Genomic DNA, 22684 nt, shown 5'->3' with positions numbered 1-22684 from the left:
GAATTCGAAACCAAAACTCTCTTGCAAAGACACATGTGGTGAGTATGTGTTGTATATTTTCAGGTTCTTGATCACACAGCAAACAACGATCGGTATGTGGAAGATTCCTTCTTTCCAAACGATCTGCTGTCCAACACCTGTTCCTTACTGCCAACCATAGAAAAATTTTGCACTTAGCTGGTGCCCAGGATTTCCAAATTCTTCGCCAGGGCTCAAAGTTAATTGCACCATTGAAGAAGGCCAAATAAGCTGATTTAGCTGTGTATTGTCCCGAGGCCTCAAACCGCCAAGTGTGAACATCTTCTTCCTGAGTGAGAACAAACTCAGAAAGAATGTTGGATAGTTGGAACAGCTCATATATCCCAATCATAGATAAACCTCCTTGTATGTCTTGCGCCCATCTGTTATCAACCATGGCCTCTGCAACCAGACTCATGTTTCTGATACGTGTCGGGACTGCAGCCACCACTAATGGTGCAATGTCTCTGACTGAGCTGCCATTAATCCATTTATCCTTCCAAAATTTAGTTGAAGTTCCATTCCCAATAGATGTCTGCATTCCAACCTGGAAAAGTGCCAACACATTGGCGTGGATGGGGATATCAAGGGACAGCCATGGCTTGCTAGAATCTGTTTTCCGCAGCCACAGCCACCGCACTTCAATCAATACATGTATCGGAAGGCTAGCAACCTGTTGCTTTACTCTTTTACACTTCTGACCTGAACGTTCTGCTGGGAAATGAAGATTGCAGATTAATTTTATGTAGATTTCATCAGGTATTCAGGTAACATAGACACTCGCTTACATTGTGATATCTATCTTACAATTCATAGTTGTAATATATTTTTGTAATGTTATCTCTTTTTGGAGCAACGATGAGGTTTTCAGCTGTGTCAGTAGATTTTTCTACTGCGAATTACTTTCTAATTGCGCTGAGCAGTAAATTTTTGAAGCTTATTTTTAAGGGACAGAACAAGGAACAGGATGCTCAAGTGGAGAGCTAAGAAAACTTTATTTTCATGAACTTTGTGGAACACAAGGAAAGTGTCGATAACCAGAATGATCTATGCAGAATTTGTTCACTCTGAGACAACCATTTCATCAGACGCAACTAAAGAAGAACGGATCTCTTTTAGTAGAGTATGGATACATGTACAATCAGTGAAATCAGACACAAAATCCAGTGCAGGTAGGAGTTGCAACATCTTCTCAGAAGCAAGCTGAGAGGTCAATTTCACAGTTCGTGATTATACTACTTCAGCTTAATGCTTTTCCTCTAGTTTGTAACACCTGGGGCGCTCTTGGAGTTTCTGCATTGGCTGGGCTGTATATCTTGTGGAGATGACAAATGTACTGTATGCTTTTCAGTCAAGCTGCCAACAGAGGAGTCTGACCAAACACCAGTGAATGATATAGAATCGCGATTGACACTCTTTGACGGTTCTGATAAACCTTCCCCTTCTTACCTTCCTTTTCATCTCTGCTCTCTTGTCTAAAGGATTAGTTACAATGCTTTGGAAGAGTAGAAAGCATAGCATGCTACGATATATTGGTGATTGAGTTTGTGCGGATTGGTTAGTATGCTGAGGCTTTTATGGAGATAAAAATATGAGCTCACCCCTCAAGAGTCACATGCAAATGTTCAACCAAGTTGAAAGTTGAGTGCAATTTGTGAGACAAAGCATGCATTATTTTCATGGACTATTCACTGTACTGGATTCTGAAAGTTGGTATCTGTAATGGAATCTGAAACTTGTATCATGGCTGAAGGGACCTTGAGCTGTACTAGGCATCATGCTATGTGATCATTTCATTTCTGATTTGGATTGGAATATTGAACTAGAGGTATGCATACTTTTTAAACTGTACTGTGCAAGTTGCAATGTACAGAATTGTTCGATAGTTCCTATAGAGGTGCTCCACAAGGGTTCATTTGTACCCGACAAGGCTGTTCTTGGATGCCTAAACTGTTAGACAAATAGATTGTCATGCGTATCCTTGGCCTGGGATGTCTCACGCCCAGGCCCATGGGCGGCTCATCCGAGCCCGCTAGATGATAGGGTAGGCAATCTCAGGGGATTCGATTTCTATAAACCCTACCTGAGATTGCTCTATATAATGACACCCATTGTAACCCTAATCTTCAATCAATATACGCAATTATCATTGCCTTCATGGTATCAAGAGACCGGGCACTTCCCGATCACGCTTCCGCTCCCTAGCGTGCGACGTCGCCGGCGCCGCTCCTCGCGCGCGAGCCCCTCGTGCTGCGCCCACCCGCCCCCCATCTCGCACCGGCTCTCTGCCGTCGCTGCCCGATGGCTGGAACCCTCCCTGCCGCGGAGGCCACCCCCTCCCAGATTGCCGCCGCCGCCGCGGCTGCCAGTAGGCGCGCGCCGCCCGCCAGGCGGCCCGCGAGGCTGTGCTCGGTTGTGCCCTAGCGGCCGAGCAGGAAGCCGCCGTCGCCGCCGCGCAGGAACAGGAGGCCATGGCCGCCCGCGCATGTGATGCCCTCGCCCGCGCCGCCACGGAGCGCAAGGCGGCCGCCCCCTCCGACGACGAAGATGGCGACGACGACTCCTCCGCCGTCGACTCCGAACCCCCTGCTGCCCCTGCTGGTTCCGATCAGCTCCTTCTTCATGAAGCTGTGGCGCTCCTGAACCTTCACGCTCAGGCAGTTGCCGTCCAGAGCATCCGCAGCCATGTCCTGCCCATACACTTCGCCCCAGAATGGTAAAGCCGAGCGCATCATTCGCACTATTAATAATGCTGCCCGCTCATTGCTATTTCAGGCTAGTATGCCTCCCTCCTACTGGGTCGAAGCTCTTCACGCCGCAACACATTTGCTGAATATCCTCCCCACCAAAACTCTGAAGTCCTCCACGCCCCACTTCAGCCTGTTTGGCGTGCAGCCCTCTTATGAGCATCTTCGAGTTTTTGGTTGTGCCTGCTACCCAAATATTTCAGCAACTGCAGCCCACAAACTCGCTCCTCGCTCCACCTTGTGTCTTCCGGGTACCGCTGTCTTGACCTCCAGTCTAATCGCGTCATCATCTCTAGACATGTTGTCTTTGATGAAGACTCCTTTCTGCTGTCTCGACAGTCCCCCACACCTCGTGCCGAGGAATTTGAGTTCTTTGATCACACTAATTTTGTATCGGCTCCTACGGACCCGTACAAGTGTCTCCTGCTGCAGGTCATGGCGCTCCCGTACAGCCACGTGCGGCCCCCGGCGTTCCCGCACAGCCACGTGCGGCCCCGTCTTCGGTCGCCACCCCAGTGAGCCCCAGGCGTGCAGCTCCGCCGGCTCCTAGCCCTGCTGCTGGCTCTCCGGCTGGTCTGCCCAGCCCGGCCGGCCCCTCGCCCGCAGGACGACTGGCTGATTCGCCCAGCCCGGCTCCGCCCCTGAGGGTCTACTCACGTCGTCCACGACCTCCGCACGTTCTTCCTACTAGAGCTGTCCCTGTGCCGCCTGTGTCTAACCAACACAGCATGGTTACACGAGGGAAGGCCGGCTTCTGCCTGCCGGCCATCTACCACGCGGCTCCCTTGTCGCCTGTTCCTCGCACCTACCGAGGGGGGTCTTGCTGATCCCAATTGGTGCCAGGCGATGCAAGAGGAATTTGATGCTCTGCTGGCCAATCACACATGGGATTTGGTTCCACATCCGTCTCAGGCCAATATTGTCACTGGCAAGTGGGTATTCAAGCACAAATTCCAGACAGATGGCTCTTTGGAGAGATACAAGGCTCGTTGGGTGCTCCGTGGCTTTTCCCAGCATCCAGGGATTGATTATGATGAGATTTTCAGCCTTGTTGTGAAGCCTGCTACCGTGCGCACTGTCCTCTCCTTGGCACTCTCTCGTTCCTGGCTGGTTCATCAGTTGGATGTGAAGAACGTCTTTCTTCACGGCACTCTGTCTGAGACTGTTTACTGCTCTCAGCCCACAGGTTTTGAGGATCCAGTTCATCCTGATTATGTTAATCGCTCGCTCTATGGTCTAAAACAGGCTCCCTGTGCTTGGTACAGTCGCTTCGCCTCCTTCCTCATTCAGCTTGGATTCATTGAGGCTAAGACGGACACTTCTCTGTTCGTGTATCACCGGGGTGCAGACACTGTTTACCTTCTGCTTTATGTCAACGACATTGTCTTGACTGCCTCCTCGATGCCCCTTCTACGCCGCACTATTGCTGCATTACAGCGGGAGTTCTCTATGAAGGATCTGAGCGCCCTTCATCACTTTCTTGGTGTGCATGTGCAGCGCTCTGGCAGTGGTTTTCTTTTGTCTCAGCGGCAGTATATGATGGAGATTCTGAATTGTGCTAGTATGACTGATTACAAGTTCTACACCGGTCGACACCAACAGGAAGCTTTCTACTGATGATGGCCCCCCAGTGGCTGATCCTACAGATTATCGCAGTCTTACTGGTGCCCTACAGTACTTGACCTTCACCCGGCCAGACATTGCATACGCTGTTCAGCAGGTGTGTCTTTATATGCATGATCCTCGGGAGTCTCATCTTGCCGCCTTAAAGCGTATCCTGCGCTACATACACGGCACAATGCACTTGGGGTTATTCATTCGGCCTTCTGTTCAGTCTGATCTTGTTGTCTACTCAGATGCTGATTGGGCTGGCTGTCCTGACACTCGGCGGTCTACTTCTGGCTATGCAGTTTTCTTGGGGGATAATCTTATCTCTTGGTCCTCGAAGCGTCAGAATGCTGTGTCTCGATCCAGTGCAGAAGCTGAGTACCAGGTTGTTGCCAATGCGGTGGCTGAGGTGCCCTGGTTACGCCAACTCCTAGCAGAGTTGCATGCGCCTGTCAGCCGCACCGCTCTGGTTTATTGTGATAATATCAACACAGTTTATATTTCTTCCAACCCTGTCCAGCACCAACGCACCAAGCATGTGAAAATTGACCTTCACTTCGTCTGGGAGCATGTTGCCACTGGAGCTGTTCGTGTTACACATGTTCCTACCAGCTCTCAGTACGCCGATATGTTCACCAAGGGCTTGCCATTGTCGGTCTTTGCTGATTTTCGGTCCAGTCTCAACGTCCAGCCTGCCGACGTTTCGACTGGGGGGTTAGACAAATAGATTGTCATGCGTATCCTTGGCCTGGGATGTCTCACGCCCAGGCCCATGGGCGGCTCATCCAAGCCCGCTAGGTGATAGGGTAGGCAATCTCAGGGGATTCTATTTCTATAAACCCTACTTGAGATTGCTCTATATAATTACACCCTTTTGTAACCCTAATCATCAATCAATATACGCAATTATCATTGCCTTCATAAACTAATATGTGCATTATGCTTGCTTTGCCTCTTTGAGCAGCTTTTGAGATCTCGCTACGGGTCACTCCCCTCTCCCGTGTAATCTGTCTGATGGGTCAGTAGGATCTTACACATCTTTAGTCAGTTCTGAGCTGTTTAAATGATTTCATATTACTTTTTGCTGATTCCTTTTTTCAAGGAACAATAATATTTTAGTTCACCTCATAAGTGTTGAGCTTCTTAATTGTGTATTCTGAATGGTGAAGGTTACATGAATGTAAATCGGTTTGAGATAATTCTAGTATATCGCAAAGCCCATTAGGTTTAGTGATTCATCTCTTAACTAGTTAACTTTCACGTGTTTTGTCTATTTCTGCATGATTTTAACCTTCGTTTTCTAGGAGTACACAATATGAAAGCAACTTAACGAGTCGTGAGCTCTCGCCCATTTTTTTTTTGTTAATAACTAGATGGGATGGCATAATGTAATATACTAATACGTCCCCCCCCCCCCCCCCCCCCCCCCTCTCAGAATGTTGGCAGCATGGTCCATGCTGTTGTTTGTGAGGCTCTCCAAGGTACACAAGTTCCAGTCTTGTCTAATGATTGCTCCATTTGCCCATTATTATACGTGATACAACTTTGGGTATTGAGTTCTGGCACTTGGATTTGGTCTGTAGCAAACTTTGACAGCCGTGCTTGCCACTCAGTTCTGATTCTCATGCATGCATCCTGGCCTCGCGATAATATGTTGCAACTGGTTCGTTTACCAATACAAATTCTGGTCAAGAATGCAAGAACAAGATCCGCATAAACTTTTGAGGCAGCAAATGCAACTTGACTAGTCTTGTCCGTGGGATGTTCCTAACCCCAAATCTTGCCGACAACAAACAATTGTCCATTGTCACTTTGAGAGTGCATTTTTATGGGCTGTACCTAATGGCGATAGTTACTGAGAGCAAATACTGGTGCTATTTGGAGCACCAAAGTTACCTTCATAGAATTAAGTTATTAGTACTAGTGAACAGTCTCCAGATTCTGTCCTTCGGTCCGTGTATTTTTCATCTCGAGATTGTTTACAACCACTGTGCTTTTTTTCCCACCTATGCAGGATGGCTTGCGGCTGCATATGCAGATGCATGTGCTGTTGTTGCTGCTGTAACTGTTGTTTCAATTGATGTACCTCATGTTGCAGCTGCTGTATCTGTTGCTGTAGCAGCATTGTTGGCTCCTGATTCGAGACCCATTGCTTGAGTACCACCACATCCTGGGCAAAAGAGGGCAACATTTTAGAAAATGCAGATAGTTATGTTGACCTCGAATCAGGAGTAAAAATATGTGTTCTTTTAGGTACCATCAAGATTACCCCGGGGGACGAGAATCCCAACCAGCCGGTCCAGTACTGTTTCAGACATTGACAGCAGCAGAGTTTGTGAAGGTAACTGTATCACAGCACTAAAAAGAGGACCAATGGGGCATTAGATTTGTACAAAATGACTCCCAAGAAATTAAGTTCATGAGACAACGGTAGATGAACAGCATCAGAAATTCAGAATATAGTATAACACATGTGCCAAAAGATAAGAACCATTCAATGACCATTATTCTTCTTAATTGGACCATTCTTCTTCTTAATATAAAGATACACAGCTCTCCTACGTATTCGAGAAGAAAACAATGCTGATTTAAACTCCAGAGTATTAGAAAGTCTGCCTTACCAGCAAATTTTCTGCAGAATGATTAGAAAAGATATCATTCACAGCACATTACAAGAAAACTTGATATGCAACAATGTCCATGAGGCGAACAATCTGACATTTTGTGGCCACAATATAAAATTAAAAGAAAAATTGCAGGTTGAGTCTGCATACAAAAAATAGGGCTTTCAGTTTCCTATACTTAGTCTTGAAACAGAATCCGGAACTAGCAGTAAAGGAAAAAGATAACTGAGAGCAATGCTAATCAGGATCGCATCGCGCTCTCTCCGTCCAGTCATAGTGCTTTGGCTCCTCTTCTCCTAAGCGGCAGGCTCTCCTCTCCCCAGCATGGCCACCTCCCTGCCCTCGTCCGGCCACTCGCTGTCGTTGTGAGCTTCCTCGAAGTTGGTGGTGTGTCCAAAGGACAATCATAACAATTCGGATCTATCCATTGGAGCTACTGATTTTGGCCCTTGGAAACAGATTTGGAAGAGCTGGGCACCAGAAGGGCCGTCTCCAAGAATTTGAGGCCCGGGTGCGAATTGCAAGTTGTGGCCCTAAACTAATATAAGTATACTTTCACTGAACACTCCATTTTAATGTGCTACATTTGATAATCCATTGAGTTCTTTTGTGTCATACTCCCTCCATCTCAAATTATTAATCATACAGATGAACAGGCGTCAAGCGCTCAATTACGCTGCGTCTAGAACTAAGGCGTGAAGCCTCTCACAACTCTTTTGCGAAAATTTGGACAGCCGATCACCTGGCCAGAAAGGGTCCCCCACACCCAGCAACCTGTCCTTTTTGTGATCAGGTTGAGGAAACTGCTGACCACCTGCTAGTGCCATGTGTTTTCTCCCGTTAGGTTTGGTTCAGAGTGTTGCAAATGTTCAACTTACAAACCTTGGCCCCACAAAACAATCTCTCCTTTGAGTGGTGGATGGACGTTGATACTAAAGTTGATGGTCTGGTTAAAAAAAGGATTGGACTCCATCTTTATTTTGGGAGCATGGACCATCTGGAAGCACCGCAACCGCTGCATCTTCGATGGGATTACACCCAATATCCCTTGTGTTATTTTGGGTATCAAGGATGAACTGCATCAATGGTCTTTTGCCGGGGCTTGAGGAGTGTCACACTTCCTTGCCCTTGGATCTCATGTGGCATAAGTTCTAGTTCTTAGCTCTGGTTGGTCAGGCCCCACCTTGTTAGTATTTTTGTAATAGCAATCAGGGTCCTTTGCTGGGGTTTGGTACAGGCCCTAAACTGTATCACCTGCGATTTCTTACCCCCTCCTTCTTAATATAATGATGCGCAGCTCTCCTGCGTTTTCCGAGAAAAAGATAGATCTGAACTCCTAGAGATCAAAGAGATATAGCCTCGAACAACACTAGGAGATAGAAGCGATGCAGCTTCGAACAACACCAATACAACTGGTACGATCGTGATGGCCGGCAAAGCTTAGGGCTTACCCTTCGGCGAGGGCCGATGCCACAGTGTCTCTCCCTGGTGCACATGCACCATGTGATTTTTTTCTCCTACTAATTAACTGAACTTTACCATGTGAATTGTATCACTTTCATTATTTGCAATGGAAACTGGAAAGTGCACCAGTCAATTTTATCTTAGCTTCGCCCTTACCTTCGCTTGAGATCGAAGCGATGCAGCCCCGCGTCAGGTGCCAAAGTTCCGCCGGCGATAAAAAAATCTTAGAAAAGAGGATGGTGATGCGCCGAAAGTTGTATATTGATTGAGATATATCTTTTACAATAGTCGAGGCTTATATTTATTGTTGGAAATATTTCAGTTAAGATATTTGTGATCTTCACTATTAAGGAAGCGTTTAAACCATCTAAACGCAATTAAGGAAACATAATGATAAAACCCTAATGGGCTGTGATCAGCAGGCCCATTAGGCCCGTTTCCAGAGGCTAGCCCCCAGCCCCACAGTGCCTATAAATATAAGGTCGTGGTTAGCACCTTAATACCCATTCACGTCATTCTAAAAGCCTAGCCACCGCTAGTCTGATCGCTAAAGGCACTGGAGGGGTTTGGAAGGCCAAGCACTCCCGAAGGACGCCGATTCGCTGCTGCATCTTCTACACCGACAAGAACGCCTACTTCCTCTACGGATCAGGCGTAAATGACTGCTGCAACTGCTAACGCTGGTATAATGTTTACCAAATTATTCTGCATTAGATTGATTTGTCATGAACTAGGTTATGTTAAGATCTTGGGTTATTAGCCTCTAATGTTTAAACCTGGCTAATTCTAACAATCGGTATCATGAGCCATCTTAACCTAGTCATGCACGGTCAGTTTTTGAGCCATGTTTATGCCTCTGTTTTGTCGGTTTGAGATGCAAAACGTGCTGTGCAGATTAGATCCTATTGCACAGTTAGGTTTGATTCATGTTTTAGATGCAATTAGATCCTGCATAATGGCTTTTATGTGTTAATCATGCGTGATTAGATCTAAATCATGGTTAATTAAGTTTCTGATCACGAGATTAGATCTAATCTAATTCGGTTTAGGTCAAGTTTAAGATTAATCTTGATCTGTTAATGCTAAGTGTCTCGGATTAGATGCAAATCATTAATGTTTATGCTAATTCATGGTTAAACCGAGACAAATTGATGATTAGCTATGCAATTAAGGTTAGGGTTTACTGCTACTTAATCTGTTCCCCAAATTAGATCTCTGTTCATGTTAACTTCCGCGAAATTAGATCCAAACTCATGAGATTGATGAATCAGTAAGCATGTAGAAGAAGGGGAAAAGCAATTTTCAGATCGCATAAGAAATCCCCAAATCCCGTGATGAACCCTAACCCTAACCCTAAGATTGAATCTTATATTGTGACCATGAGTTGGTTCACTGAGAATAAGCGGGCACCGGCCGGCGCTCATGGCGCAGGGCCTGCACAGAACTACACTCCAAGGCGGCGGCCGGCGCTTGCGGCCGGGGTAGGCGCGCTGCCGGGCCCGCGCATGAGCACACACGGCCGACGGCCCGCACACGCGCTCCTAGCGGTGCGCAGGGCGGCCACCAGGCAGTCGCGTGGCACGCGGCCCTGGGCGGCGAACCGAGCGGCCGGGCCTGACAGGTGCACAACGCAGGCGCTCCCGCGGGGCCCGCGCATGAGGCAGCGCGCGGCCGGCGGCCCGCGTGGTCGGCGCATGAGGGCCCGCGCGTGGCGCATCTGCACGCGGCCGGCGACTGCGCGTGAGACGGCCGCGGGGCACGAGCCCGCCCACGAGCGCTGGGCGCGCGTCGCCTTGACATGAGGCGCCTCTGGTAGGCGCTCCGGCGCGTGGCCCTGACTCCAGCGCGGCTCGCGCATGCGGCCGGCGGTGGCCGGGCTGCAGCGGCTGACGGCTGCGGGGCCCGCGCGCGTGAGCAATGGCCGGGCCAGAGCAGCTGCGCGTGCACGCACATGAGCAGCAACGCGCTCGCGCCGGCAGACGAAGCTGCTAGAGCAGTGGCGGCTCGGGCTGAGATGGGAGAGGGAGTGAACGGAGTTTGGGCATCCTCCGACAAGCCCTATCCTATTTATACGATGCTTGATCAGCTCGTGACCGTCCGATCGTGAGCAACGGTCCAGATCGCACCAACATTAGGGTTTGCAACGATTGGGCCGAACTGGGCCGATGAGGGTAATGGGCCGCGCGCAAGGGGATGTTTTTGGGTCTGTTTCATGAGTTTTAGCCCAGTTTAATGTTTAAAGCCTTTTCTATTACTGTTTCTTATGATATTAGCTCAATTTAATTGCTGTTATGTTTAAAGGCTTTAATTATTTCTGTTGCACTTATTATTACCAGCATTATGTTAATTAATTTCCATGAGTTATTTAAATACTTTTAATCATATTTTAATTGCATTTATTCACTGAAAATTATGTTCATCCACAATAAGAAATTAAGATGCACTCTATTTAAATGAAACCATCGGGAAGTTTATTTAGAGCACTTGTAATTAATTCTGACCATCGTTGATTTAATTACGAGTTTTAATGATAAATTTCGTTTGTTTTCCCCATCGGTGATGCAAATTGAAATTTATGTGTGATTTTAATCAGACCATCGTAGGGTTAATATCATACTTCTTATGCGCATCTTAATTGTGAGTTTAATTAAGTTATTGTTCTCATGATTTTCAGTGAACACTGTGACGGGCTACCTGAAATCCATTGAGCCCTTAAATGGCACCAACTACCCCAGCTGGTATAAAGATGTTCAGGTGGCCATTGCTGTGTGCGAGTATGATCTCGCCTTACGTCAAGACAAGCCAGCAGAGCCCGCTGATCCCAATGGTGATCGTACTGCCATTGAGAAGTGGGAGAGATCAGACAGGATGGCCAACATGATCATTAAGAACACGATCACTCCGGCCATCTGTGGTGCTATTCCTGATAAGGACAAGGATGGTAATGATCTGAGCGCCAAGGCATACCTTGCCAAGGTGGAGGAGAACTTTAAGAGTTCTTCCAAGACTTATGCTAGCACCCTGATCATGAAGATGCTGACTTCACAGTATGATGGGCAAAGTGGAATCAGGGAGCACATTATGAGCATGTGTGACATGGCAAATAAGCTGAAGACACTGGATATGGCTATCTCTGATGGTTTTCTGGTGCACTTCATCATGACTTCTCTGCCAGTACAGTACAGTCCCTTCAAAATAAGCTACAACACTCAGAAGGCGACTTGGAGCATGGCTGAGCTCATTAGCTACTGTGTTGAGGAAGAAGAAAGGTAGAAAGCTGAGAGGATGAAGGATGCTGTCAACATGGTCAGCGAGCGCTTTGGGCGTGTTAGCATGAGCAACACTCCTAAGCATCAGGCTGAGTCTGGCAGCAGCAGGCAGCATAAGAGAAAGTTTAAGGGCCATAAGAGCAAGGCCGTGTCACATAAGAAGACCTCTAATGAGAGGATGTGCAAGTTCTGCAAGTCACCTAAACATGAGCAGAATGATTGCCATGGATTTAAGGAGTGGCTTAAGAACAAAGGTACAATTACTGATTATGTATCTTTTATTGATGAATCATTCTTAGTGAATTTTTCTCCTAATACTTGGTGGATTGACTCAGGTGCCACTGTGCACATTTCCAATTCACTGCAGGTATTCAGTTCGATCCGAACTATAAGAGAGGGGGAGCGAAGTCTAAGAGTGGCTGATGGCAATGAAGTGAAGGTTGAAGGCATTGGGAGCTTCAATTTGGAGTTACCAGGCGGCTTCAACCTTAGTTTGCATGATGTTCTTTATGTTCCCAGTTTGAAGAGAAACCTTATTTCAGTTTCGCGTTTAGATAAGTCGGGACATATTTGTGAGTTTGGCAACTCTGTGTGCAACATTAAATTTCATAATTTAAGTGTGGGCCTTGGTCATTTGCAAGGCGATCTTTATTTGCTCTCTCTTGATAAAGTTTATTCTGCAATGAATGTGGATGATGTATCGCATAAGCGTAAGCGTGATGATGAGACTTCTTCGAAATTGTGGCATTGTCGTTTGGGCCACATTTCGAGGGGGAGAATTGAGCGTCTCATAAGAGAAGAGATATTCCATTCATTAGATCTCTCAGACTTAGATCAATAATGTGTTGATTGTATTAAGGGGAAATTCGCTAAGACAATTAAGAAAGGAGCTACTCGGAGTTCGGGCCTATTAGAAATTATTCATACTGATATTTGTGGCTCGTTCCCAGTAAAGTCTGTTGATGGTTTTGATTCGTTCATTACTTTCACAGATGACTTCTCTCGTTATGGTTATATTTACCCCATTCATGATCGATCCGAGTCATTAGATAAATTCAAAATATTCAAGGCTGAAGTGGAAAATCAGCATAATGTCACTATTAAATTAGTGAGATCGGATCGAGGTGGTGAATATTATGGGAGACATGCTCCATTCGGCCAAGTACCTGGACCATTCGCTAAGTATCTTGAAGAGAATGGTATAAAGGTCCAGTACAGTATGCCGGGCGAACCACAGCAAAACGGAGTTGCTGAGCGTCGTAATCGTACACTAATGGACATGGTACGTAGCATGCTTAGTTATTCTACTTTATCTGTGGAGCTGTGGATGGAAGCATTAAAAACAGCTGCACACATACTTAATCGTGTTCCTTCCAAATCCGTGCCAAAAACACCTTATGAGTTGTGGTTTGGGAAGAAACCATCGCTTAATTATTTGCGTGTGTGGGGCTGTCCAGCTGAAGCTAAGTTATTTAATCCACAGCAAAAGAAATTAGATGATAAGACGGTGAGCTGCTATTTCATCGGATACCCTGATAAGTCTAAGGGATACCGATTCTACTGTCCTGATCGTTTCACTAAGTTCGTTGAGACCAGGCAGGCTGTATTCCTAGAGGATGCAGGAATCAGTGGGAGCTTTCCGAGGAGGGAAATAAATCTTGAAGAAATACGGGCTGAGCTTCCCATCCCGGTGATTCAAGAAACAGTAACACCTCAGTTAGTGACGCTGTTCGTTCCTTCCGTTCAGAGTACACCATCTGTTCAGATTACGCCTTCTGTTCAGAGTACTAGCGCTGCTCCGCCTGTTGAAGTAGCTCCTGAGCCTACGAGCAAACAACAAGCTGAGCAAATGGCGCCTAATGCTGAAGTTGAGAACCCTGTCGAGGTGCCTCAGGCTGCACCTCAACCAGCACCTCAGCCTGTTGAACCATTAAGAAGATCACAGCAGGCTAGGAAACAGATAGTTTTTCCTGATTGTGAGACATACTTAAGTGAAGACATGTATGATATTGGGAAAGCTGATGATCCTAACTCGTTTAGAGAGGCAGTATCATGTGAGAACTCTGCCAAATGGGTTGAGGCCATGGAAGAAGAGCTTAAGTCCATGAGTTCCAATGATGTTTGAGATCTGGTAGATATTCCTAATGGAGTCAAACCAGTAGGCTGTAAATGGGTCTACAAGACTAAACGTGATTCTAAAGGGAATGTCGAACGATTCAAAGCAAGGCTTGTAGCCAAAGGTTTTACACAAAAGGAAGGGGTTGATTATAATGAAACTTTCTCCCCTGTGTCTAAGAAAGATTCATTCAGAATCGTTATGGCGCTAGTGACTCATTATGACTTAGAGCTACATCAGATGGATGTCAAAACTGCGTTCCTTAATGGTGACTTGGATGAGACCATCTTCATGGCACAACCGGAAGGTTTTGTTGTGAAGGGCAATGAACATTTGGGATGCAGACTTAAGAAATCCATTTACGGGCTTAAGCAAGCGTCAAGACAGTGGAACCTTAAATTCGATCAAGTGATTAAGAAATTCGGATTTAAGGAGAATGATGTGGATAATTGTATCTACACTAAGATAAAGGGTGGTAAATTTATAATTCTAGTGCTTTATGTGGATGATATCCTATTAGCGAGCAGCGATAAGCGTATGCTGCATGAGACAAAGGGATTTCTTTCATCCAATTTTGATATGAAAGATCTTGGTGAAGCCTCTTATGTTCTGGGCATTGAGATACACCGAGATAGGACCAAAGGAGTACTAGGATTGTCTCAAAAAGCATATATTGAGAAAATGCTTAAGAGATTTAATATGGATAAGAGTAAGGCCACACCTGTTCCATTAGCGAAGGGCGATAAGTTTAGTGAAGCCCAATGTCCTAAGAACCAATTGTAATCAGATGAGATGAAGGACATACCTTATGCTTCAGCTGTCGGAAGCCTGATGTATGCACAAGTCTGTACGCGTCCTGACTTGGCATTTGCTACCGGAATGTTTGGAAGATATCAGAAAAATCCAGGAAAGGTCCACTGGGTTGGTGTCAAGAAGGCATTACGTTACTGCCAAGGCACTAAAGACTTCATGCTCACATACAGAAGATCAGATAACCTTGAAGTTGTGGGTTATACTGATGCTGACTTTGCTGGATGTGTGGATAGTAGGAAATCTACATCAGGATATATCTACACGTTAGCTGGTGGAGCTATATCATGGAAAATCTCTAAGCAAAGTTTAGTTGCAGCGTCGACGATGCAAGCTGAATTTGTGGCATGCTATGAAGCAACTGGACAGGCTGTTTGGCTTAAGAATTTTATTCCGGGCCTCAAGGTAATTGACAGCATTACGGAACATATAACGTTATACTGCGATAATCAGTCTGCAGTATTCTTTTCGAGTAACAACAAGTCAAGTGGTGCTTCCAAACACATTGACCTTAAATATCGTGTTGTGAAAGAAAGATGCCAGGATCGAACCATTAAGATTGAGCACATAAGAACTAATGCTATGTTAGCGGATCCGCTCACTAAAGGCTTACCACCGAATGTGTTTAAACAGCACGTTACTAATATGGGTTTGATGGATAGTCTTTAGGTCCTGGTTTAGGGCCATTATGACTCCTGACTAACGAATAAGCGTTCTACCGAGGTGTTTTAGTGAGACTGTGGGTAATGGGGTCCCAGTAGTGCATCAAGCTACTGACGACGCATTGGTCCAGTACTTTCTGTTACTACTAAGGGTGAACATTAGTATGATACGAACATTAGCCTTAACTGTTCGATCAAGTGGGAGAATGTTGGAAATATTTCAGTTAAGATATTTGTGATCTTCACTATTAAGGAAGCATTTAAACCATCTAAACGCGATTAAGGAAATCTAATGATAAAACCCTAATGGGCTGTGATCAGCAGGCCTATTAGGCCCGTTTCCATAGGCTGGCCCCCAGCCCCACAGTACCTATAAATATAAGGTCGTGGTTAGCACCTTAATACCCATTCACGTCATTCTAAAACCCTAGCCACCGCTAGTCTGATCGCTAAAGGCACTGGAGGGGTTTGGAAGGCCAAGCACTCCCGAAGGACGCCGATTCGCTGCTGCATCTTCTACACCGACAAAAACGCATACTTCCTCTACGGATCAGGCATAAATGACTGCTGCAACTGCTAACGCTGGTATAATGTTTACCAATTTATTCCGCATTAGATTGATTTGTCATGAACTAGGTTATGTTAAGATCTTGGGTTATTAGCCTCTAATATTTAAGCCTGGCTAATTCTAACATTTATACCCTGGGCTGACACAAAATTTGCCTAACAAGAAGAAAATATTATGATAGTTCGACTCCAGTTTCCCTTTGGTAGAATTCTTGCTAATAAAGCTTTCTTATCGGCTTCTTTACATATACTTATTGGCCACAAAATTACCAAATGTTGGTGCCAACAAATTGTTATTTGCTAAAAAGCATGGCTAATTTATTATCCACCCTACTTGCAGTCCTAACACTAGTGCTGAACGGGAGCGTGTATGTTGACCCATCATGCCCTGTGGTCCGATCCCAACTAACAACAACAACAACAATAAAGGGGCTGCTCTAAAAGAAATTTAGGGCTGTTTTGAAGCCAAGTTTTTAGGTTAAAAACTGATATATATAAAATTAAAAATTGCATACCCTAATCTTTTTCCGGACTACTAGGCTGAAGAATGTATTTTGGATGGCTGGTATGGTGAAAGATATTCTGCTGGGTTAGGCTGTTAAACAAGCGGGAAAATAAAATCATGTAGTCGGGCGGCACTTTTTTCTTACGTTGGCTTGCTCGCCCTCGCTTAGTTGATCATAAAGTGAAAAATAAATATGCCATATATTTCACTTGGAGAAAACAAACTAGAAGCAAAATTTCTTTTATCCCGGTACATTCCTTCCTTTATTTGGATAAATATACAGCAAAATCCTTTGCAAAAAGATAAAAGTTGCAGTTGGTACTCATACTTCTCAACATCTTTCTGTCCAATTTCTTGTGGAGTAAAAAAAACTTCTCATCAATATGAGTCAAGGCAATGACCCTCTGGCACCAGGGTTCCATATAAAAAATACAACAAGGATTGGCCATCACCGGATCTATCTAGCTGCTCCGATTTGCATTTGCAGAGGAAGGAGAAATACCTCTTCGTATTCCTCTGCTTGTGGACGAATCGTGGAGGAGAAATATCCAGGAGCTTGGTGTTCCTTTTCTTGACGATTTCGACGGCTTTACCCAAGCATCAGTTGTGTATACAAAGCTAATGTTCCAGATGTTTTAATTGTGCACTAGAAAATACAACAGGAGCCATTTTACATGTGAGAAAACTCGCAAAACCTCCAAACAGCGTAAAAAGAGGGTAGGAGCTGAACCGCACGGAAAAAGGTGACTTGGGAAAATCAAGAAATTTGGATATCTCCACTCTTAACATTGGCTTCCCAAAAGATTGGTTTCGTAAAATTGTCACTCACCTCATGGACAATTTTTATTTCCTTGCCACTTTGCCTCATTTATTCTTATTCATTACCTCTTCTCTTTTCCATTTAATTAACAGGCTAGTCAAAAGACTAAGCTGCCCCTTTGTTACGGGATGTGGGACTCTGGGAATCTGGTTCGATCCGTGTTGAATTGAAATCGTCGCGACTAATTTTAAAAAAAAAAGAAAAAGAAATCGTCGCGACTCGGCAGTTGTATTCTCGGGCACCAAGCCAACCTGCGCCAGGTGCCGTCACATCTTCAGTGTAGATGGCGAAGCTTCCAAATGTTGTGCATGCTGACTGCAGCCTGAAGGCAACTGATGGCCCTTTCTACCATGGGCGATCATGACCATGGAATGGAAGGAGAGAACGGCGTGGAAGCTAGAGGTTGTTGTTACCTGTTACCATCTTATGCAGTGGTCATATGCACATAGCAATTAGCAGTCCTGAATGTAGTTCTCAAGTTTGACTTTCCATGAGACCTGCTTCATTTTTCTGTGTTATTCAGGCATAGTTGCATATAGTTATGGGAACTGTTAATTGCTTGTTCCTATATGACATATTTTTACATGTAAACTTCTTTGTTATATCCTCCAACAGATTTCTATCTTGTCACCAGCCAAAACCATGACACCCGACATTTTCTTATATGTCTGTCTGTCTGTTTCCCTGCAGGCCTGCAGCAATGTCGGTGGCCTTTAGATCATATTATTATGGTAATTTGAATGGAAATGTCAACTCATTAAATAAAAATTTTCTTTTCATTCTAATGATGAAATTTTAAAACATATTGATTCCAAGTAGTTCAGTTACTCGCCAATAAGATAAGCAGGCTACATTATGTTTATTCAAATGATCCAAGTTCAGCGACACTATTTTGTTAATGGTTGAATAAGGCTGTGCTGTTTCATATATTTCTTTTATCCATATTAGATCAAAGCTGAAGCTCAAAGCCAGGAACTAACCTAATCCGTAAGCATTCATAGCTACATTCTCTCTTTGACTAGCAATGCTCATACAGTACAGCCTTGCTGCTTCTATCTAAGAAGCTACCTCTGCCCATAATTCTCTGAGCAGAAGGATACTTGCCTCTCTTGTTCTACAGGACTAGGCTAACGACCTGTTCCTTTGCTCTTTTATGCTTCTGACTAAGACATTCTGCTGACAAATGAAAACTTCAGATTACCTATCATGCAGTGTACATAGGTATTCAGGTATCACTGACACTTGCTCACGTAATATATTTTATACTTTTTTGTACCTTACCTACATAATTGTTTTTTCTTTGTTTGTAGTGGTCTCGGATTGTGCAGAAATAATGAGCTTTTCGTTGCTGTCTGTTATTGTTATTATATATTAATGAAAACGAGAGCCACATATATTATACTGTGAAATATTTACTATTCATCCTTGAGCTGTAAACTCTTGAAGCTCATTATAAAGGGAGATAAGAAGGAATAGGATGCTCAAGTGGAGAGCTAAGAGAACTTTTGTTGGTTTAACTTCATAGAACATCAGGAAAGTGTGGATCCCCGTAATGATCAGAGTTTGATCCCACTCAGACTACCATTTGATCAGATGCAATTAAAAAATATGGATATCTATTAATAGACTTCAGGTATATGTACAATCAGTTAAATCCAACACAAAGTACTCAGTTAAAAAGAAGGAAAAAAAACTCAACATTTTCTCAAAAACTAGCTGGAGAAGAGGTTGGTTTCACACACTCTCATGCAGCTTTAGCTCTTTGTTTTGTAACACCTGGGGCACTCCTGGAGTTTCTGCACTGGCTGAAGAAGAAGCTTGGCTTTAGTGGACATGACAAATGTACTGCACACTCTTCAGTCATGCCAACAGAGGAGCCTGACCAAACACCAGCGGATGATGTAAAACCGTGATCGACACTCTCTGACTCTAATGAACCTTCCCCTTCTTACCTTCCGTTTCCTCTCTGCTCTCATGTCTAAAGAGATAGCTAGAATTTTATGGGATGGGTAGAAAGCAGAGCATGGTGCTGAGGGAGTTTGTGTAGATTTGGTTAGTATGCTGAGGGATGGTTGGCTTTTATAGCGATAAAATTCTGCGCTCAGGCCCTCACATGCAAATGTCCAACCACGTTGAATAGTTGAATACAACATGGGAGACAAGGCTTGCATTATTTAAATGGATTATTCACTCTCATGGATTATGAGTGTTTGGTATTTGCAGTGTAATCGAAAACTTATATCATGGATGAAGGGGCTTTATTTAAGCCGTACCATGTATCATGCCATGTGAGCGCCCACGATCTCACAAAGGCAGCTTTCACTTCAGATTTGTAGTGGACTAGAGGGATCTTTTTAAACACCCCCTTTTACGATAATTCTTATAATATCATGCAAGTTGTGATGTACAGAATTGTTTTATAGTTCCCATAGAGGTCCTCCAGAAGAGTTCATTTGCACCAGACAAGGCTGTTCTTGGATACATAACTAATATGTGAACAATGCTTGCTCTGCCTCTTTGAGCAACTTTTGAGATCTCTGTAGGGGTGTTGCTATGCACCTAGATATAACATATGTCTATATACATAGCAAAATATATGAATCTAAAAAAGTCAAAACGACCTACATTTTGGAACGGAGGGAGTATGTCTGAAGGGTTGGTAGGATCTTATGCATCTTCTGTCAGTTTTGAACAGCTTTAATGATTTCATGTCCCTTTGCTGGTTTTTTTTCTAAGGAACAAGAATATTTTATTTCATCACATAATTGATTGAGCTTTTGAAATGGTGCAATTACAGGCAAGTCACATAAATCAGTTATTTTTAAAAAAATTGAATTCCTTAAAACCTTCGGAGGAGTTATAATGTTCCTTGGCCAAGATTTTTCCTCCTTTGGACAATCTTACACGTATAGCTGCTATTAGGATTACGCCTCTCTATCTCCTCTTACCTGTCAAGTTTTCAACCATTTCTGTATGCATTGGTTTTGTTCCACCTCAACCAGTTAGTATTACTAAGATTATCAGCCTCCATGGACTACTGCACAAAGACTCATGTTAATAGAAGCTGAGAATGCAAGTGGCAACACTACACATAAAATGAAAGCATCTTAATGCAGTATGAGGTCTTGCACTGTTCGTTAATCACTGGATCAGATGGTACAATGTAAACCGTTCAAAAAGTGTGCAGCATGGTGAATGCTGTCTTTTGTTGTTCTCCAAGATACACAAGTTTCCATTTTGTCCCCATCATTGCTCCAATTATTCTATTGTTATATGCAGTACAACTTTGTTTTGGTACTTGGGATGTTTCTGTTGCGAACTTTGACAGTCTTGGTCTTCACTCATTTCTGATTCTCATGCATGCATCCTGGCAACAAGGCTATGTTGCAACTTTTAACAGATTCATTGAGAAGTTGGTTTACCTAGACATATGCTGGTCAAGTGTGTTAGATTAAGGTCCGCATGAACTTTCCAGGCGGCTGTTCCTAGAGCCTTGATTTCTATTTGCCGACAATATAATTTGTTAATTATCAACTTGAAATGTGTATTAGTGAAAGGCTTTTCTTTATGAGCTGTACCATCAGATCCCTACTAATAGCAAGGACACTTCACTTCTTATGCTGATGATTTTGGAGAGAAATAGCACCAAAAGTACTTTATATAATTAAATTATTGTGAGCAACTCCATATATTGTCCTCAGTATCTTTAATTTGTCATCTAAAGATTCTACACGTCCGTCCTATAGGCTCATCCAGTGCCGAATCTAGGATTTTAGGTTTGAGTGGTCCAATAGAACAATATTTTTAAATATTTAAGTGAATAAGCCAATCTAATCTGATAATTATTTTCTCACTTCTCACATTCTCAATTCAATTATCAATTGTTATATACAAGAAAATAATTGATAGCTATTTTTCTGATAGTAATAAACAAGATCAAATATGAAAATTGGTGAGGGTGAAGGTCCACCCCCTATATCCGCCCATGGGCTCATCTTTACACATTTTGGTCCTCACATGTCATCTTGGTTATCGATGTGCAGTGATGTGTGCATATCTGTATCCAAAAAATGGTGTTTCGAAAGGATATTTGAAAAATAAAATTGCCTATTTATGTTCTGCGTATCATTTGGAAGTTTTTCAGTAAGCCTGAAACGGGGAAAAGTTCATTCTTTCTTACTGCAAATTACAATTTTGCGGTTCGGTAAGTGTTAGAAATAATCCTTGTATTATCTTACTTATCTAGTATAATATTATTCTAGTTTGGTTACTGTAAGGTAGCTTTTCTTGTTTTTGCCTTAGCCAGCAAGGTAGGTCTTTAGTCAACAAGGTCCCTCAACAAGGTCCATAGCGAGCAAGTAAGTCTAGCAGCTACCTTGGACAACAAGTAGCAGTAGTGTAAGGTCTCCACTATATAAATGTACATATATGCAATCTAAAGTAGTAAGTTTATGCTTCAAAGAACCTAGCCTCTCCTCCCAGTTCCTGCAGTCCCAAACTGAACTTTGTGTTACACTTTCTGTGTTTCCCTTCCTGCTCATCCTATAGTTGCTGCCTACTCCAACATTTGGTACTAGAGTCGATGTTGTTGATCCATGGCCTCAGCTCCAGCCGGGAATGGCCAAGCCGCAGCCCCATGTGGCAGACTATCACCACCGCTCCCCCTCCACGACATGGCGCGAGTGGTGCCGGGACGGACCAGACATGGTCGTCTAGTGCGTGGCACATATGTGGCCAACGCGCCATTCTCGCAGCTGACACGCGACAACTATGAGGATTGGAGCCTGTTCATGAAGGTGTAGCTGAAGGCTCGAGGCCTTTAGGAAGTGGTCGAGCATGGCGATGCCGATCGCCGGGAGGATTGCACGGCGCCTGACGCCATTCTTTTCGCCATTCGTGAAGAGATGATCCGCATTGTGGCAGAACCGTCTAAATTAATCTGGCTCAAGTGCATTAACCATCACCATTACCGATGAAATGGTTAATACGCACTTCAAACGGAGTAATCTGACAGTCTGTAGGGTAAAATCCCAATACAACCATAGTATTTCCGATCGAAACAACATACCTCACACAAAGATGAGCCCAGAGATTACAACAAACATAAATTTTACAACACAAACTTCAACAGTAAATGTTATTACAAACTGGGTTTGAGAATTCATATAGGATACCTCAGAAATTTGAAGTAGATAAGTTCTTCAGAGTTTATAAACAGCAGAAAAAGAAAACGACATCTAGCGACGATATATGACATCATAATGAAGCCCGTACATGACGTCAATCTCACCAAGCATCCCAAAAAAAAATTTACCTGAAAACAAAGTCACAAGTAAGACTGAGTATACTAATACTCAGCAAGGCTGACCCGACTAAGGGTATATAATATCCCTTTAACTAGACATGCAAGGCTTGTAAAGGCTCAGGGGTTTCTTTTGCTGAAAAGCAACAAAAAGTATGTCCTTAATTTCAAG

At 44.0% G+C, this 22684-nt stretch overlaps 1 protein-coding gene and 1 long non-coding RNA gene across 2 annotated transcripts; both read left to right on the top strand.

Annotated features, from left to right (window-relative positions):
* Nucleotides 1-10317: 10317 nt before the first annotated feature.
* On the top strand, nucleotides 10318-11734 carry LOC120695270. The gene is made up of 2 exons (XM_039978559.1): nucleotides 10318-10402; nucleotides 11136-11734. The coding sequence occupies exons 1-2, from the start codon at nucleotides 10318-10320 to the stop codon at nucleotides 11732-11734; spliced, it is 684 nt and encodes a 227-aa protein (XP_039834493.1).
* A 206-nt stretch (nucleotides 11735-11940) lies between these two features.
* Nucleotides 11941-12381, top strand: LOC120696021. Its single transcript, XR_005683990.1, has 2 exons — nucleotides 11941-11984; nucleotides 12098-12381. It is a non-coding gene; the product is annotated as an uncharacterized LOC120696021 (long non-coding RNA).
* Nucleotides 12382-22684: the final 10303 nt, after the last annotated feature.

This window comes from Panicum virgatum, chromosome 2K (genome assembly GCF_016808335.1).
Source record: "Panicum virgatum strain AP13 chromosome 2K, P.virgatum_v5, whole genome shotgun sequence".
Classification (NCBI taxonomy): domain Eukaryota; kingdom Viridiplantae; phylum Streptophyta; class Magnoliopsida; order Poales; family Poaceae; genus Panicum; species Panicum virgatum.
Note: the sequence above shows the minus strand (reverse complement) of the source record. Positions and strands in the feature narration are given on the sequence as shown.